General features: G+C 37.3%; 2 protein-coding genes across 2 annotated transcripts; one reads left to right on the top strand and one right to left on the bottom strand.

Annotated features, from left to right (window-relative positions):
- The first annotated feature begins 3850 nt into the window (after positions 1-3850).
- LOC108777290 (uncharacterized) lies at positions 3851-14639 on the top strand. Its single transcript, XM_018544129.1, has 8 exons — positions 3851-3907; positions 5531-5722; positions 6085-8816; positions 8946-9037; positions 9124-9222; positions 9308-9383; positions 9461-9722; positions 10271-14639. The coding sequence occupies exons 1-8, from the start codon at positions 3851-3853 to the stop codon at positions 14531-14533; spliced, it is 7773 nt and encodes a 2590-aa protein (XP_018399631.1). The 3' UTR covers positions 14534-14639.
- A 2015-nt stretch (positions 14640-16654) lies between these two features.
- Positions 16655-19001, bottom strand: LOC108777320 (WD repeat-containing protein 61). The gene is made up of 8 exons (XM_018544165.1): positions 18994-19001; positions 18816-18922; positions 18578-18747; positions 18266-18504; positions 18108-18201; positions 17935-18028; positions 16877-17048; positions 16655-16785 (listed from the first exon to the last, which is right to left on the bottom strand). The coding sequence occupies exons 1-8, from the start codon at positions 18994-18996 to the stop codon at positions 16684-16686; spliced, it is 981 nt and encodes a 326-aa protein (XP_018399667.1). The 5' UTR covers positions 18997-19001; the 3' UTR covers positions 16655-16683.
- Positions 19002-20533: the final 1532 nt, after the last annotated feature.

Raw genomic sequence — 20533 nt, 5'->3', positions numbered from 1 at the left:
ATTAAATAAGTATTATCAAATGCTTCAGTGATTGAATTGATAAAGACGCTTGTTACGATATGTAGGAAAATCCAAATTTGACACTAGCTGAGGTAATATTTTTCGCAATGAATTCTTTACAGTGTTTCGGAATACTTATTAACATCAATATCTACATATATATCAATCATGAAAATTACTGATGTTTAATTATTTTTATTCGTTATTTTATTTTATTCGTTAAGAAAAACTTCTTTAATTTAAATTATAATATAAAAATATTTATGTTTGAGAGAGATTTGAACTCTTTGCTCAACATTTTGTCGACTCAAAACAATCATCTTTTTTCAAAACAGAATCCAACAATTGCCTGAAAGATGACGAAAACGTGTGAAAAGTGAAGGGAATTACTTTGATTAGGTTAATATTCGTTTTTTTAAATAATTTTACATCGAAACTTGGCAAAAAGGCCGAGAATTAAATTGTATAGACCTAATAATCATCCGGAAAAAAATTTTTCATATATAATTACGAGGGTAAATCAATAAGTACCACCAATGTTAATAATGAAGACACAAGTTTTTCACAAATTTTTTTTATTTTCCAACGTAATCCCCTTTTAGGAGGATATACTTTTCCCAACACCCGTGCCATTTTTTAACCTCTCCGAGAAATACGATTTGTCGAACTCTGCAAAATAGGCCTGTTTCGGCGATGATCTCTTCATTCGACGTAAATCGTAAATCTCTTTCCACCGAGTCATTTTTTTCAAGTTTGAAGGCAGGAAGAAGTTGCAGGGGGCCAAATCCGGAGAGTACTGCCGTGATAGTTTTTCCCTTCTCCAAATAGTCGATGAAGATCATGCCTTTCGCATTCTAAAAAACAATGGCCATCATCTTTACGGCCGATGGAACCGTCTTAGCCTTCTTCGGAGCACGTTTACCGGGTAAAGTCTGTTTTGACTATTCCTTAGTTTCCGGTGTGTAATGATGATTCCATATTTCATCAATGGTTATAGTTCGACGCAAAAACTGCGGATTGCCCCTAAACAGCTCCAAACACTGCTTTAAAATTGATAGCCGTATCTGCTTGTTATCTACCGCGGCATCCATCGGACCGACAGCTTTTTCATTCTCAAGTTGTCATGCAAAATATCGAATGCCGTTCCGTACGACACTTACAGCCTCTGCTACTTCACGCACTTTTATTCGATAATCAGAGAGAATCATGTGGACTTTTTTATTTCCTCACGTCTACCGGGCGACTTTTAGAGCGGTTAATAAGCGCTTATTAAAAACAAATGAATAACCATGTTCGAATTTATTGAACCAATATCTGATCGTTGTCATAGATGGCGAAGGGTTTCCATAGACAGCATCCATTACGTTTTTATTTCTTCGCACGTTTTTCCATTCAAAAATAAAAAGCAAATCACAGATCGATATTGCTCTTTTTCCATTGCATCGAAAAACATCAAATACGCTCACTACGAATTGCTGTCAAATCATTACTATCGCATGAATCACTCTGAAATTTTATATGGCGTTGTTTGAAAGATGGTAGTACACGATGGTAAAATGTTAACTTGCATCAGCAACGCTGCCTGTTTTCAAACGGGTACTTATTGATTTACCCTAGTATATATTATATACCCTAGTATATATTATATATGTATATATTATATACATATTCACCGAAGTATGTACAATTAATGCGATCCGGACACGCCAAGTTTTTCCTTCACTATAATCTAGTTGACCATTTTAGTCACTTCAATCTATTTTATGTGTCTTGTGTGGTGAGATACTTTGGCTAATTGCATTTATTTCATATTCGGTTTTTTATTAATAATAATAAGAATGTAATATTCGATACCTTTTTATGTACTATATATTTTTACATTTTTTAAAAAGGTTTTTTTTTTTAAAGATTTCACTGCTTTTTGTAAATTTTTGAAAATGTAATAATATAGAATTTAAATCTTCTAAAAATAAAAAGATAATAGTAATAATAATAATAATAACTTGTATTTATTGAAAATATTAGGTTAATAATATATATAAATAAGAAATAATAATTAATTCGCTCCCTTTCTTCCATTCTTTCCTTTTCCCCTCTCTCGCCTTCTCCTGCCCTCTCTCGCCTGCACTTTCTCTCGTCTTTTCTTATTCTCTCCTTGCCCTCACTTTCCCTCTTTTACGCTCTTATTTCCCCATAATCCCCTCCCCTCTCTCTCTTTCTCTCATGTGCATTAATGACTTACATACATTAGGTGTATTCAGTACGACGACCGCGGTCGACCGTTCACTGAGTGAGCTCTTATATCAGTTTGGTCTATATTTTTAGATTTAACGGAATATGCCAATCAGATATAAGAGCTCACTAAGCGCTCAGTGAGCGGTCGTTGTACTGAATGCACCCATTGCTAATTTTAATGTAATATTACTTAAATGAAAGCATTGTGAAAATAGCTTGATGGACAAAACGGTTTACATGTATGCGTTTATACGTATATGACTAAAAAAAATTTGAAAATCTGAAGTGGTCCCTTTTTGGGACTCGAACCCTGCTCTCGATATATCGACTATATCAATTTTATTCGGACTATTCGCAATTGAAAGATTGTGCTGGCATTATATAATAAGTTTTGTTAGATGTTCGATTTCAGTTTTATATATAGTTTCTGAATAATTTAGTCAAAAGTTTGTCGATGTCAAAACTCCGGAAAAAGCTAGTGGTAGCGTCGCGAATTGGCAGCGGCACACGAACGCATATAATACGCAATGATATTTGTCACATCAAGCAGTCAAGCGATCAAATTTCATATTTTTAATATTTTTATGCATTTGGCATCACGATGCTACCGCGTCGCTTGATATGGACTTTTCTTCCGGGTAGAGTTAAAACTATTCAGGGATTGTTTTATCTGTACATTTTTTAAATGTTTTTTTCTTAATGTATGTGGAAATTGAAAATTATTAATAATAATAACGCTACACTAACACAAGGAAAAATTGGAGACCATTGTCGGTTATACTTTGATCATTTGAAACTAATTTAGAAGTGAATCAACAACTCTGAATAGTTTTTAAATTATTGAAGCATAACTGACAGTGATGTGGTAACAATATGAACTAAGATTTTATTAATTTTATTTCAATATATATCAATTTTTCCTTGAAAACGTAGTGTCATTGCTATAATTTTCAATTTTCAATAGAGGAGAAAAATACATAAAATGTGAAAAGTAAACAATCCTCGAACGGTCGTAAAAAAGTGGAAATTCATACACTCACATAGACAGCTCGTTAAAACGCGAGTTTTAAACTTTCGTCGTATGACAATAATCTTTTTTTTTTTTTTTACACAATTTCAAATCTTGGCCATCTAAAAAGATCTGTTTCCCTTTATATTTGCTGTGTTCGCTCACCATTTACGCTTCCACGCTGACGCACTTCTCCCTTTTCTCTTCTCTTTCCAGGAGAACGCGGAAACCAACCGGGATAGACTGCGCGCGACGGAGAGTCGCGTATCATACGGCTCGTCGTCGTCGTCGGCAGCGGCAGCGGTAGCGGTAGCGACAGCGGCGGCGACGGCGGCGGGCATCGAGGTTGAAGGCGTCGTCAGTGCATGGAGCACTGTACGGAAGGGACGGCGGTTGCCGGCGTCGCCGCCACCACCCCTGTCATTGCGCAGGCTGGACTCAGGCTCTGGCGCCGCAGCAGCGTCTTTCAACCCCGTCGTTGCCGCTGCCACCACACAGAGATGCGCTGTTGTGAAGGGCGCCGTCGCTGTCGATGCCGCAGCGCCGAGACCGCAGTGTATTTACCAGGATCGTCCTCTCGTCTCTGAGACTAGCAAAGAGGATGCCATGGAGCCGGAGACTAAGGAGGAAGACGAACGACGCTCGACAACGCCGAGTCCCGAGGTAGGGTCTTTTTTCACCACCTTTTTTTAATGAAAGCATTCTTTTTTGTGTGCATGACAGCGTGTATGTAAAGTATTCTGAGTATATTTATATTCATACGTAAGAGAGAGAGAGTGATTTTGAGATTTGTTCTCTAGTAAAGTCTAGGGCGCATAAAGGGTTCTTTAAAGATAAACGACTCTTTGTCGCGCTGCGATTTGATGTATTTGTGGTAAATTTAAATTGTATATCTAGAATGATTTATATAATATATTATATCGATGTGTTAATATCATCGTTGAATCTACAATACATCATTAATGCATTCAAGACAAAGTTGTTTTTTTCTAAATTATTAAACTGTTCCGTTCAGACTCTGTCAATAATGTGATATTTATTACGAAATTAAATAAAGTCTCTAAACTTCAAAAAATTGCACAACAATAATTACAATTAAGATTTCAAACGTAGAGTATTTTCGGTCATTTAGAAGCACAGCAAAAATTAACGATAGCACTACAAGCATTCAATTTGACAGAAGTTAATTTTCTAGTTCAGTTCATTATTTGTACGTATATTTCGCGAATGTATTATCACTGTTTCAAATCTAATTTTAATACAGATATTAGGGCTGCGTCAAATTGCAATGTAATTCATCTTGAAGTAGTGCATGTTTTTTTTCTTTAATTTCTAATAAAAGTAAACCTATGTGAAAGAAACAGAGTTGAAAGCCGCTGCTTTGCGAATTGCCTTATGCTCGTGGCTCGTGGCGCACGAGTATATACACCTTCACTAACATATCTCGTATTGATTTTACGGGAAGCCGTCGGCTTTCGTCTCTGTCTCGCACTTGTCATCCACCGGCCCCTTCTCTTTCTCTCTCTTCCCCCCCCACCCTTTTTCTCCCCTCCTCTCTCACTACTTCTCTGTCTTGCTTATTCTCTCACTCACTCATATATTTTCCCTCTTCACGCACACGTACGCACATTTCTCCCCTCCCCTCCCGAGCCCGGTCCAAAGTGGTTCCGTCTTTTTTCTTTCTGAACCTGGCCCTTTAATGCCCATTTCCATCAATGCAGATTAACTTTAATCTCGGTTCAATTTACTCTTCATCTTTTTCTAATTCTAAAAATTAAAAAAAGATGAACAGTAAGTTAAACCGAGATTAAAGTTAATCTGCATTGGTGGAAACAGGCATAAGTCGTCACCTTCCAAAATGCGTCTGTGTTACATTACTTCTCTATTCATTCTCACTTATGAACATGTTGAAAATTTCAAAATATTTCTAAATGCAGCATGTTTCTTCTTGTATACATTATTCGAGATAATTGATATTTTGCAGATATATGAACATCTTACTTGAATAGAGTGAACATTTAAGTAAAGTAGTTAATTGTAAATTTCAATAAACAAAGAGTCATAAATTTTGCGTTTAAAACAAAGCAATTTTCTGTGTCATGTATGATACATATGTAGTAAATATTAAAAAAAAAATATCTATATTATCATAAAATGATTGCGTTGTATCATTTGTTGAGCTTGAAAAGCTACGAAAAAAAATCATATCAATACAATCACAAAAAATCTATTCTTACGTGCAATATGAGAGCAGAAATCGAGAGAAAAAATCTTTTGCAATTATAGTTATGTTTGAGGAGGAGTAAACATTACAATGAGGACGTTAGCAGTGAGGAGGAAGCTAAGCAGGCTAGCACTTCCCTGCCTAGCCACAGACTACCATCTTTGTATCGCGGAACGTGGCCTATCAGAAGAGACGTATGGGCTAATCAGCAAATTGGCTTTCCGACCCAGCAGAGCACATCACTCGCACATAATGTAAGTTATAACGGTATAATTGCGATTCATACTGTTTCTCGTACTATACGGGATGTCGCAAAATCACCGCCTATCCTCTTAATGGTTAAAAGGACATCCGGTAGTTTTGGGAAAACGATTTTAAAATATTTAACATAATATGATCCTAAATAATTTGATACTCCAAAAAGTGTCTCTCTAAAGAGTCTAATGCTTAATTTCTTCACTTTCAGATAAATTACAGATAACTTTATCCAGGAGATATCTCTAGGATAAAGTTATCTAGAGTTGAAAAAATTGGGCATAAGAAATAGCATTCTTTAAATGTTTGCATGTTATCTGAAAAATAAAAACATTGCTTCAAATTCTATGTCCATGTATAGAATGTGACCAGCGTGATAAGTTTGTCGTCGTCATCGAACTCTGTGGGTTTCGAAGGCAACTCTACGGAGCTACAAGGTCATCGTCGACTAGGTGCCAAGGTGGACATGGTGTATAATCTACTCGGTATGCTCGGAAAGAATGGCCGAGATGATATGAGCACAACTTTGCTCTCTATGAGCACTTCCATAGATAGTTGTCTGGTGATGAGACAATCCGGTTGCCTACCGTTATTAGTGCAACTGATTCACGCACCTGGACAAAATCCTGACACTCGAGACAGAGCTATGCAGGCATTACACAATGTGGTGCATGCCAAAAGTGACGAGAGAGCTGGTCGCCGAGAAGCACGAGTGCTTCGATTCCTCGAACAGTTGCGCGATTATTGTCAGAATCTGAGAATATCCTTGGAACGGGATCAACTCGCAGAGGACCTTGAGAGGGGACATCCCGCGGCGACAATAGCTGCGCTTATGAAACTATCCTTTGATGAAGCCCATCGCCATGCGATGTGCCAGCTGGGCGGCCTCCATGCGGTCGCGGAACTCATTGAGATGGATCATTTGGTCCATGGCAGCGAGAGCGATGATCAGAATTGCATTACATTGCGACGATATGCGGGAATGGCGTTGACCAACTTGACTTTCGGCGACGGCAATAATAAGGCACTGCTCTGTTCATTCAAAGAATTTATGAAGGCGTTAGTCTCGCAATTGAAAAGTCCCAGCGATGACCTGAGACAAGTGACAGCGAGCGTTTTGAGAAATCTATCCTGGCGTGCCGACAGTAGCAGCAAACAGACTCTGAGAGAAGTAGGTGCGGTGACAGGTCTGATGAAAGCCGCTATGGAAGGCCGCAAGGAATCCACCCTCAAATCGATCCTGTCCGCTCTGTGGAATTTGTCGGCCCACTGCAGCACGAATAAAGTGGATATCTGCGCTGTAGACGGCGCCCTAGCCTTTCTCGTAGACATGCTGAGCTACAAGGCTCCGTCCAAGACGCTTGCGATAGTCGAAAATGCCGGTGGTATCTTGAGAAACGTATCGAGCCATGTGGCAGTACGAGAGGATTATCGAACCATCGTGAGAGAGAGAGGCTGTCTACAAGTTCTCCTGCAACAATTAAAATCACCCAGTTTGACGGTAGTCAGTAATGCCTGCGGAGCGCTCTGGAATCTGTCCGCGCGATGTTCCCAGGATCAACGTCTCCTTTGGGATCTGGGCGCTGTACCGATGCTACGTAGTCTCGTTCACTCTAAGCACAAAATGATTTCGATGGGTTCTAGTGCGGCCTTAAAAAATCTATTGAGCGCTAAACCTGGCTGTAACAATCTCGTCCACTTAGACTCTACCGCTCGAGGACTGGGACTGTCAACCTTGCCAAGCTTGGTCGCTCGCAGGCAGCGGGCTCTGGAACAAGAAATCGACCAGAATCTGGCCGAAACGTGCGATAATATCGAGCCGAGCACGTCACCAACCAGCAAAAGCGAAAAATTCATGTTTAAACTTGATCATAGCTTTCTTGGCATCAACACTCATGGATTGCGTTCCTATCAATTGCACAGTCAGCCTAGCACGTCTACTGCCAAATGCAACGGAGTTGCCAGGAGCGAGAGTAGAGATTCGATGCGTTCCGTGACGAGCACCCATTCTGACACTATGTTCGAGCGGGTAAATCGTCATGTTCTGAATGGTATATCACCCACCGATGCGCAGGTCAAGCAACAATCTTCATCGTTGCATTCTGCTGTCGGATTCGGCAACACCAACATGTATGGCGATGTTCACGCGAGAACGACCTCCTCCGAAAGAAAATACACTTTGCATTATAAAAACGCAATACCGGAACAATTAAAACCTTCCGACGTTTTCGGTTCGACATTAAACAAGCTGAGATGCACGAATTCGACTATATCGTGGGCCGCAGTGCCTAATCAAGAACCCTCTCAGACTTCGCTACATTCTTCCATCGAGAATAATATATCCCTAATCGATCAAAGTATGTCATCCTTGTCCAAAGCTGATAGTCAATCTAGCGTGTCCGAAGAAGTTGAAGCGACCGTTCATATTAAATTGGATTATCGAACCACAAATGATACTGCAGACAATTTTAAGACAACCTCCTATTTGCCCGATATTCCTTCTACAAAAGAAAATGCGAGAAAAGTCTTATTGCGCCAACACGACACGTTAAACGGCATTCAAAAAGCAATATCGCCTGTAACGATTGTTCAAAGTCCGGACGATAATTTATTCGGTGATTATGCTGAAACAGATTTGGATCAACCAACAGACTATAGTCTTCGGTACGGTGAGCAAACTATAGACGACGAGAAGCAACATTCTGATTTCTTCTCGGGCAATGATCAAGGACTTCAGCACGAGGATACAATTAAAACTTATTACACGGAAGGAACGCCGCGCGCATCCTTGAACTCATCTAGAGCCACTTCCGCTTCCGATCTGCAGGATGATAGCCGTATAAGGAGCTTGTCGAAGAAATTACCTGAACGCTATAAGTCGAAACATGTGGAAGATCATGGTGAATGCAAAGCGTCGTCCTTGACGGACGTACCAAAACTGAACAACTTTGCCAAATCGGAAACGGAGTTGAATTTACGAGACGTGACACATCTTACGGACGATGAAAGTGCAAATCATTCGTTACCATATCTTGAACATCAAAGTAAGCAAAAAGGCAATCGAGAAGATGCAATTATGCAAAGTCATTCAAGGTAATTGTGCTTTCTAAATAATCATGATGCTTCATATTTATACAGAATCCATCAATGTATTTAAATATAATGAATTGTTATATTATATTAGAATGCTTTTTAATAATTGTTTGTGTGATATTTGCGCAGTGTAAGAACGACGCCAATTTCAATGGTATTAGGAACTTCTGAATATAATGACGATCATAATGGGGAATCCAGTTCTAGGATTAATAATCTAGGTAATCTAACACTTTATTTAGTCTAAATAATTGTTATAACTTAAACAGATTTAACAGGATTTCTCACAAATAATATAAATTTACAGTCTCCAAACCAATAAAAGTAAATAAGGATTTACCATCAAGTGACATTGAACTGTCAGCTTGCAGCACTAGTTTAAAGACTTCCAATAACGATTCGGGATGTAAGTATGGTACATATAATTTTACGAAAATTATGAAAAAATAGACTGATTCAATAAACAAAAAAAACTTTCTGGATATGTATAGATCAAGTTAGTGATGGAGACGAAGATGATGAGGATTTACTGACCGCTTGTATTAACATGGGAATGCAAAATAATCGGTAAAATATTAATAATTACTGTGGCAATTATGCAATTTGTTACTTTACTATTTTCACGAAATTATCTTATTTTGTAGGCATAGACATTCTTTTATAGGAAATAATCTCGAAAAACTTCCTCGATTAGAAACTAATCTGACTCGATATCAAACTAGTCATGCTTTAAATCAAATCGAACACAAAGGAACTGTAATGTTCGATAGTTCATCGTTTAATGTCAAATATGTAGAGTCTTGTGACAACACAGCTGAAAACATTTTGACAGAGAAAAATAGAGAAGACGAGAAAGATCATAATGGAAAACTGTCTAAAAAGAATCTTCAGTTGGAAACAGTCACAGTAAGAATATTTCAGATTGCTTTTTTTAATATTCATTTTTCATATCATTCTATATTATATACAAGGTGTCCCATAATTCTCCTGATGTATTTCGTGTACAGGTAGAGCGGACTAAACTGAGACGGAAAGTCTTGTACTATTTTATAATTTTCACAATAGTTAACGAGATATGTCTAAAGATTACTGAATACGCGCATCCACCCGGCCTAGTAATATCTACTATTGCCGAGTGTACGCCCATTGGTAGCTCGGCGTGCGGGCCGTGAGGAGTGGTAATGGCCTAGCAGCGGCAAGCGCGCCGCCCGAGTCATGATGTTTAAAAACTCGCGACGGTGTGCGCAGTGCGGGACGTTTGTCAGACGCGCGTATTCGGTAATATTCAGACATAATTAATATCCCGTTAACTATTGTGAAAATTGTAAAATGGTACAGGACTTTTCGTCTCAGTTTAGTCCGCTCTTCCTGTCCACGAAATCCGTCAAGTGAATTATGGGACACCCAGTATAATACTTATTTTAATCACATTTTAAAAGGTATTTTGTTCACAGATAACGCCAAACATGAATAATATACATGATGAGAAATCAAGTAACACTACGATCAGTGTGAAAACAGTGAACAGTAATAATCTCAGCAATAATTTCTCAGAAGGAGCAGTATCTACATTACAGACATCTAATACATTTTTAGATAAAAACATTTCCGATAATTTTGTCATAACTGATGAATGTGGCACAGATCAAAATGGCTCCATTAGAGAAGACGAAGCAATAATGGATGTTCGACTTGCAGATATATCATCTATGAAGCAATCAAAAGATTCTGAAAGCAGCGAATCGATCGATTCTGTTGAGCAGTCCGAACATGCGCTTTTAAAACTATGTATTCAATCCGATATAAAATCCGAAGGCAACATCACATTGAACCAGAGTAATGCAGATTATGTTAAGTCACAATTAGAGCTATACAATAAACAAATAGACATTATAAAAGGAAAGAATAATGATGAAACTGAGATTGAGGATAACACAAATGATAAACCAGAAACAACCTTTGAAATCGTAAGAACCGTAGATATTCTTCATCGTGACTGCGCAGAGAAACATACAAAAGAAGAGACATACAGACGACAGAGAGATCCCGATGCTATGATTGCTTCGTTAGATCGATTGACGGCAGCACTAGTTCAACAAACTGAAGCGATACGTGAACGAGACTCCGGTACAATGAAACAAAGTTTAACGTGCGACACGTGGAATGAGGATTCGCCCAATGACATTTCTTTTCCCAGCATTAGCATAAGCGCGCCGTTGGTTGCTTCATTTAACAGCGATGCACAGGAAGATCAACGTACTAATATGTCAGAGAATACCGAGCAAATTAACATGACAGAGTCAAAAATCATCCAACGCGAGGCTATCAAATTAGCAGAAGCGGTGGACGCAGAAATAAATAATCAGAACGAGCTCGAAACAACGAGTTTGACATCCATTGACCTCGAGGCAATCAAACCGCCGTCCTCAATGGGAAGTTTACTTTCACTGACGGCAAGTTACGCTGGTACTGCTGACAACACTGAGACTTTCATTAACCGAGATAGGTGTTATTCTACGTCACTACCACCGGCGCCAGTGAGAAATTCTAATGATTCCCGCAACGTGCGGAAGAAATCTTTGCCAATCGGTGTGGTGGCCAAGCGAGCATTAGGTCAAGGTCAGAGCCACACGACTAGCTTGGAAAATCTGCTGAACGAGTGCACCAGCTCACATTTGGAGAATGTCAAACCACCGTCTATGATGGACGAACTGCCGGATGTAGGTGATATGGAGAATAGCATGTTGAGTGTAGCTAGCATTACATCGGAGATCGCGGATTCGAAAGAACAAGACTCACATAATTTGACTGGCAGTGATCCAGTAGTATTCGAGATGCTAAAGCCAGTTGCTAACGTGCTGTCCATGACATGCATGCGTTATGTCGAAGGTATGCAGAGTAGTGCGAGCAACAGCCTGAGTGAATGCCTAGAGAACATTAATCCACCATCCTTATTCAATGAGGTGACTGAAATGGACGAATCCACGATGGAAGCAACTATATGCGATAATATATGCAGCGATACTTTGTGCATAGATGTGGAGTTGCACACTGATGAAGTGGTACATTCAATCGTAGCAGAGATAATCGATGAAGCGGAGAATGATACTGACGAGGCAGTCACGCCAATTTCGTCCGAATATTGTGTTAGCAGCTCGGCGGAATCGACACCGAAGAAGCGACCAAATTCGAAAAGCTATTTAACCCCGAAACAAAAACGAAACTTAGCGAAAGAGAGATACAAGACGTATACTATTGCCGCAGAAATTGTCAAGAAAGAAGAGGAAGAACGACGAAGACAAGACGGCGTCGTCAACGATACGGATAATAAAATTCCACGTAGAAAATGTTCTCCCTTCTCGAAATTAACGCCAAAGCAACGTAGGCAAGAGAATAGAGCGAGATTCCAGACACAAGTACTAGAGAATCCCTTTCCGGATCTAAATGCAGTTCAAACTAAGGAAGAGATACACAAAATAACCACTGAAGATGCTGTTGAAAAACAGGAAGTTATATCCCCCGTCAAGTCTTCGATTCCTACACTCACGAAGTTACCCGTATGTACAGCACTGAGAAGGAAACGCGGAGATTCACAGGAAAACAAGAAGAGATATCGTACAAGGACGTTGAACGATTCAGAAACCGTATTTAAAGATATCGAATATAATTCCGAACATCTAGTTTCGACCATCGGCATGGAAGAAGGGCAAGCAAGTGCGCAAGAATACGTGCGGGAGGAAATTCAGAATATGCTAGAACAGAATGCCACCATCGTGCTAAACACTCTAAACGAGTCAAGTAAAGCTAATGGTTCGATCGCAGATTACAGTTTGCGTCGTGAGACCACTTTGGCGTTGAATGATCCTGAGTCAGAGCATAATCTAAGAATGCGTTTCGTGAACGGACTTTCAACAAAACTGATAAGTACACAATACGACGACGCCCAAACTCCTGTAGCGAATATTGACAATGAGGAATTGGAAGGCGAGCACATAGAAATCACTTACGAGAATCAGGGTTTGGCAAACCTAACTGATTCAGGCAGTGATGAAGAGTCCAATTGCGCCGATGAAGAACAAGAATCTAGAGAAACAAAAAGACCTCGAATAATCAAGCCGTCAATAGGTCGAGACCCAAGCATAGATTCCACTGGAACGGATAAATCCGAGCCGGAAAGTCCGAAGGCTATTCGAGGACGAAGAAAGGCACTATACTCCAATCCAATAACGCGAAAGCCGACTCCACAATCTTCACCATTGAAGCATGTTAACCCTGTCAGCGGGATACCAATAGGTCGCAGCAATACTTCACCCATTGTTAGAACTACAAGAGCCATCACTTTGCGGAAGAATAACAATAGTACAATGGTTACTACGAAAGACTCTCCGAAATCTAATACGAGTCCGAAAAGGATTTCGCCTTCTGCAGATGCAGAAAAGAAGACACGCAATTTGGCGACTATTTCCAAAAGAGCCTCCGTACCTCAAAAGGGCTCCACATTGACTTTTACAAAACCCACTAATCGTCATAGTACACCTCCGACTTGTTCGTCAAACTATCAAAAAGATAGCAGACCGCCAGAAGTTCCAATTAAGCCATTGGAACGTCAAGGAACTTTTACAAAGGATGAGCCAGAGGTAGAGAACGCACCGACAGTGCATTCTGCGTCGTCTTCTCCAATAAAGACGAAGATCGCCAAACCGATTAAAGGCGTTTCACCGAAAATATATGCAGCAGCGGGAAAATCCAAAATCTCTGTGAAAACGCAACAAGAGTATCAGCCAAAAATTACGGTTAACAGTTCCGAAAAGATGCAACCATCTAAGGGGTTGTTAATACCGAAAAGAATATCATCTGAAAAAATAGGTGTATCAACAAAAGTTCTTAATAGTAATGTCCTCCAAAACGACAAAACGGTTATTCGAAAGATCAGTTCACTGGAACATCGATCTAATAGTAACTCCAGCATAGTTTCTAATTCACCTATGAGCGTACAAAATCGTAAGTTGACGAAGGTGACAACAAGTAAAATTGCGAATCTTTGGAAGAAAGTGGAGGAAAGCAAGAATAAGCAGCGTTTCGAGAAGCCGGACACTAGGCAGTGGATAAAGCCCACCAATAGCGCCACCGAGGTAAACGTTGCAACCGCTGGCACATTCAACAACCCACCAGCATACAGATTGTTCCGCAGTTCCACGTTCGAGGGAATTTCCCAGGACGACAGCAATGATGAGATATTGTCCTACAAATCTAAATCCAGCCGACCACCAGTTTTAAGCACGCAAATTGAATGTGGCGGTGTAAAGTACAGAAACTCCTGTGATTTAACGGGCATAAATGCTCATGAAGCGCCCTGCAAGATACCAGTGAAATCTTCCGTACAAGAAACGTACAAGCGGGAGATCACACAGTTGAGTGATATTCTAGTGACCATGAAGAAGCAACCGAGCGCTGATCTCGCCGCAGAAGCGGACTTGACCAAAAGAATATCCAGGCTTGGTTCCTTTATTCGCGTGGACCCAACAGCAGCGGAAGAAAGCAGTAACGGTGTGCGAACGCCAGCTTCAGCGATCGTACCACCTTTCAACTACAACCCAAAGCCAGACATTTCATCGCAAGCGGCCAAAACTAGATCGAACGAGAACCAAAGTAAATTAGGGACGACAGATTGTCACACAGAAATAGCCACAGGATCCACTCGGATAACGACAGTATAGGGAAACGAAGCTCGCAAACAAAATATAAATAAGTTCCGTAATAATCGCCTCCTTTTCGTTTCTGATTAGTCATTGTGTATATTCGCTTGCTATAGTATGTTTGCTCGCACACATTCGTCATATGTGATATGCATTATATTATTAAGTATATAATAGATAATTTTAATCTTTTTCTTCTTAATCTCGTTACGTGTACAAGTTCTTCTACTTTTTATCCAGAATATGAAATAGTTATATCCATAATCTTGTACGCGATGCCAACTTCTTCAATAACGACAGAACTATGTGAAATATTAATAGGAAATTTCAATATCATTCTTGTCTGTTTTATTTGCTGTATATATGCATGATGATATATAATAATTTTGAGTTAAAAGAAGGAAGAGAGAATCAATCGAAAATCTATAATATGTAGCAGTGATTCTAATCGGTTATTTATTTAATTTTGTATATACATATGTCGATAAATAATATGACATAAGTGAATGAAGGATAGAAAGTTTTAGTAGCGTGTTTAAAATTATGTGTACGATGTGTAGCACGATACGCTGGTGATACATTGCTAGTGATATATCTTCGTATTTGAAATTGAAAAATCAGAAAGAAATAAGGGGTAATCTATTTTATTTCTTTCATATTAAATGATTCGTACCATCTCTTACAAATAGAGATACAAAATATAATTACTTTTTCAAGACTGATAAGTAAGGCGACAAAGATCTGGAATAAGCGAAATTAGCTTTGATTGAAAATTAATCGTAATGAGGAAATATCGTTTATATCGATTATGAACGTAGAGCGGTCTAAGTAGTTTACTAAAAATAACATTACAATACAAGTAAAAAATTTTACGAGTATATATTTCCAGTCTATAAGCCAATATATCATTTATTTTCGTCATACTACATGGATACCCGTTTCGCTTATAAGCAGTGTTTATCCAAATCGATCTCTTTCGGAAGTAAATGTATTATTAAAGGGATGTACAGATCAATAAGACATAGATTTAAAGATTAAATATAAAATACTATATATTTCATTATTATAAAAAAATTAAGTAGGCTCCAAAGAATAAATCCAATAAATTAAAATGCCAATATGAGCAGACATTGAATGTCGTGTGTAAATCAAATCGTGTTTTATTCGCAAATTATATGTATATTACGTTTCAACTCTCTTTTCGAGTTCGAGTCCTCTTCAGTATAAAGTATATTCCCCTAATCATATAAAAATAATTTTAGCACAGAAATGTTTCTGTGCTAAACGTTCAGTTGATTCATGGTTCGCTCAAAACCGTCATTCTCGTCAAATATGGTAATTTGATGGAGAATAAAAATTGACAATTATTGGTCATATTAACATGGTTGACCGTACTAATCGTATAAGTTATTTTTTTATTGTATATGGATACGAATACTTTGTACCTGAAAAGGATTCGAACTGAGAGTCGAAACATAATATACATGTAATTTGTAAATAAAACACGATTTGATTTACACACGAACATCCAGTGTCGGCTCATATTGACATTTTAATTTATTGGATTTAATTATTATTTAATATTTTTTTCTTATTAAAGGTTTTAATCGAGCGCAACTGCAAGTTTTAATTTTTAATTTTTTAATTTTTAATTTCATCCCTGAGCATTTATATCATATCAAGTTTCCTTTTTGTATGGGAGTCAGATCATTACCAAACTCTTATCGGAAGGAGATCTTTTGGTACATGAGCTAGAATTTAATATACATATTTATTTGTTTAATCGAAGTCTCCTCTGTAAACATTTTACCCTGTTCCAGTTCGAGTTAATTAAATTTAACCCCGCCAACTTGGAATCATGTCAGGGTACCTTTATGTTACTCGTTAAAAAATATTTGATCTGTACACCACGGCATTCTTGTAATTTCTTTTTTATTTTCACTCCGCTCTAAGTTTTAAGAATATTTTTTTACATATCGCGCGCGTTTTAAATTTGTCACAGATACCTTTATAGTTTGTACATTACTACTTGCAGTACAATAAAATTTATAAGCTAAAAAGTAATTATCCGGTCTTTCATATACTTGAAAGAAATGTCATTGGTTATTACAAACTAATAAACAAAATAAACAGTGTAGCTGACAAAAAATATTTATTAATCCTTAATGTAATTATCTGTCATATATAGGACATTCGTATAAATTAATAGATTTATCCTCAGATACTGACGCAATTATATTATTTCGCAGTGGATTATACTTGACTGACCAGACCTAATATAAAAATTATACTTATTAAAATTTTAAATTATACTTTTTTTGTTTTATTAAATATAACAATTATTTCAAGATTAGAGAGACATACCTGATCCTTATGTTCACGAAATGTATGCAGACATTGTCTTTGTGCTAATTCCCAGATCTTAACTGTATGATCAGAACTACTTGATGCAAATTGCTGTCCATCTGGTGAGAAAGCCACGCCAAGTACCCACGAAGCATGACCCGACATTGTTCCTGCTAGATTTGCATCTTTGCTAAATAAAAAAAGAATAAAGCACTTACCAATTTCTGTTTAGTAAAAAAAACTAGAATAATTTATAAGGGTGCTGGATAGTTCACTGTTATTAAAATAATAGTGTATACAATAAAATCTGGATTTATAGTTCCCATTAATTGCTGTCTTGTATAATACTACATAATTTTTAATAAGATTTCCCTATGAGAGATAATGAAATTTGCCCGTGAAAAAAACAAATTATTTGAAAAACATAAAACTATCTCGTGATAGTTAGAGATAAATGTATCATGATACATTTTTCCTTGGAGAGAACTTTCAAACAACAATAATAAATAAGAATTAAAATATCAATTCCGCAGACTGGAGATAATTTCTTTCCTTTGCAATCAATAAAATTAAGAGAGGATATAATCAGGTTTCTTTTCTTTCACAGCTAAAATTTAAGTTATAGTGTCAAAAATTCATACATATTAACTGGAAAGAATATGAAATGGAAAAAATATTAATTGGAAAGTAACGCGTTACTTGCAACACACACACAACCATTACCATTTTTTTTTACATTTTTTTCGGTAACATTACTTTTTCTGTAATGGTAATGATAGCGTCATTATATTTTTATAAAAATGAAGAACAAATTCAGCCGTTTTTATATTTTTACTGTTACTTTTATTCCTTATTATCTTTAAATATTCAATTGATTATTATTTTTAATTGACTTTAAATATTCAATTGATCATTATTTTTAATTGACTAGAAATATTTTACAATACTAATTTAAATATCGAAAAATATGTTGCACTTCATAACTTAGACTGCATTCCGATAGTTACTGTCAGTACATGTTATTTTCATGATTAATCCTGCTTATATTTATACTTATAAACTTAAAATTTACTTACACATCATACAGTTTCATATGTCCATCATCAGATGCTGTAAGAAGCATCTGAGAGTCGGGTGAGAAACATAAAGATCTGATAGGCATTGCATGACCTAAATCAAATAAACTTGAAGATAGAACAATTTATATTGTATTATTTATACAATAATGTTATAATACATTTTTAACTACCTTCCAGTGTACGTAAAACTTTTCCATAGGCAACATCAAAGATATTAATAATACCATCTATTGCGCCACTTGCAATATATTTACCATCGGGACTCTGTAGAAAGCAATCCCTTATACACAAATTACATATATCATAGATTTTTATACCATGTACTTACATATGCTACACTTAACGTGAATTTTCCTCCTCTTGTATCTAAAGTCTGTTCTTGTTTACCATTTTCAGTCCCATATAAATGTATCTTCCCAGCATGACTGCCAGATACAATAAATTTATCATCTGGAGAGAAGACTAAAGTCCAAATGTCCACTGGACCAACTTCAATGCTCAATAGCTTATCACCAGAATGTAAATCCCATAATTTCAGACTTGAATCAAGTGAACTTGAGGCACATTCTACAAATCAATAATAAAACACATATATCTAAACTAATTAATATATCTTAAGCTAATATTTCTATTTGTTTACTTGAGCCATCTGAGCTAATAGCTATGGATACAACCCCCAAGGAATATCCAGTTAAATTATGTTTTAACTTCAAAGTAGCATCCTTCAATTCCCATACTTTCACAGAATCATCTACAGAAGCTGTTACTAGATATTCTGCTATCTCATCTTCATTAGATCGTATAGAATCACTGTCAAATAATATAATGTTGTTAATAAAAAATTTTTTTTGCTTATTATGAATTAACTCTCTAATTACCGTGAATCTTCATTATCTGGATGGTCTTTCTTTCTCTTTGGACAACCCCATCCACAAGTCCATATACTATCCTCGTGGGCATTTTCTGTTTTATGAGTTAAAGCATACTGAAAACACAAAAAAATGAAAAATGATAACTGAAAGATACTCAGTAAATAAGAGTGACATTTGTTCTTACCATTTTAATATCAAGAAATAAATTTTCATTCGAATGGATGGCAGCAAATGTTAAGAATATCCTGGTCACCAAAAATCGTGATAAAAATATATTTAATTGATGCGTTTTCTCATAAAAATAAAGATTTAACAAGAAAATAACATCACTTTATGTTCCGTAAACTAAGATATAATTGGCTTCTTCTCCTTGTTTATTATTGTTTAAGATATAATCGTTAAAGTTGATAACTATTAAGACTCCTATTCTTGAAAACAAACATAGGCTACGTTTACACCGGATGTTTAAGCAAAAAATTTTCTTAGCTGCTCGCGACTAGAGACCCTATAATATGGAGTCTGGTCAATGATGTCATCACTCTCATTGGCTAAGAAAGAATATGGCGCAACCAATCGTTGCTGTTGAAATTTCCTTCCAAGCGCAGCATAATTTGAATATAATATATTGAATATAATATATATTTGAAAATAAGTTATTTGATTACACAGAATGCATTGCATTGTTTTACTACTAAACATTTTTCGTCGCGGACGTTCTTTCGAACAATTAATTTTAGATCTATATTTAATAAAATATTTCATAATTTTAGCAGGTAAGTTATGACCAGTTATGACAATCCACGATCAAAATGTAACCTTGAAAAGCTCAAAACTAGAATGACAGCTCGCGGCGTCGATCATTTTTTACTAATCGACGCTCGTCATGCGTTCCTTTCCCACAATTTTTCCGCGCAACGTATTTTATTCCACTGTTAAATGTTTAAGCCGTAATCTGCTCTGATTGGTTAGTTTCCAACATTCAACCGTAATCTCAATCGCAACAGAGCGCGCAACCCGTAGAGTGATTACGGCTTAAGTCGAAAAGCTGTAAGAAATTGACCAATCACAGAGAATTATTTTTCTCGAATTCAATTATGATTGGTCAATTTCTTACAGCTTTACGGCTTACGGCCTCTTAAAGCAAGATTGTGGACCCAGCTTAAGCAATCTAGTGCCGCCAGTCGCCACAAGTCGGCACAGGTCGATGGTGTTGTCGTCCGACCGTAGCAGGTAGCCGCGCTTGCGATGCGATGCGTCTACCGCCGTGGTATTTCTGCACATGGCCGTGCCGTTCGGCGGATCTTCACGTTGTTCCGTGGCATTCGGCAATCCGCCACTGGTAAACGTGCGTTTTTACAACGAATTTTGCTCGCCGTTCATGGGAAACACACATTTCTCTCACTGAAATATGTGGAAAACTGATTTTCGCGACGCGAGGGATGTTTGATCGATGGGAGATGCATAACTATTTATCTTTCACGTTTGCATGGGTTCTTATCACAGACATGGTTTTAGCATTTGTTTGGTGCACCGCGACGCGAATTGCTACTTTCTCGGAACGATTTCTCGTTGCGATCATTAATCTTCATGTATTTATTTCCAAAGAAATTAAAAATTAACAGAGGTGTCGAGTAAAATAGTCACGATAGCACGATGTTCAAGGACATGGAAAATATCTCGAATTCTATGAAACAGAATACGTCTCACGTTTTCTGTTCTATCTA

The sequence above is a fragment of the Cyphomyrmex costatus genome, unplaced genomic scaffold (genome assembly GCF_001594065.2).
Source record: "Cyphomyrmex costatus isolate MS0001 unplaced genomic scaffold, Ccosl1.0 scaffold43, whole genome shotgun sequence".
Lineage (NCBI taxonomy): Eukaryota > Metazoa > Arthropoda > Insecta > Hymenoptera > Formicidae > Cyphomyrmex > Cyphomyrmex costatus.
This window is presented reverse-complemented; position numbering and strand designations above follow the sequence as displayed.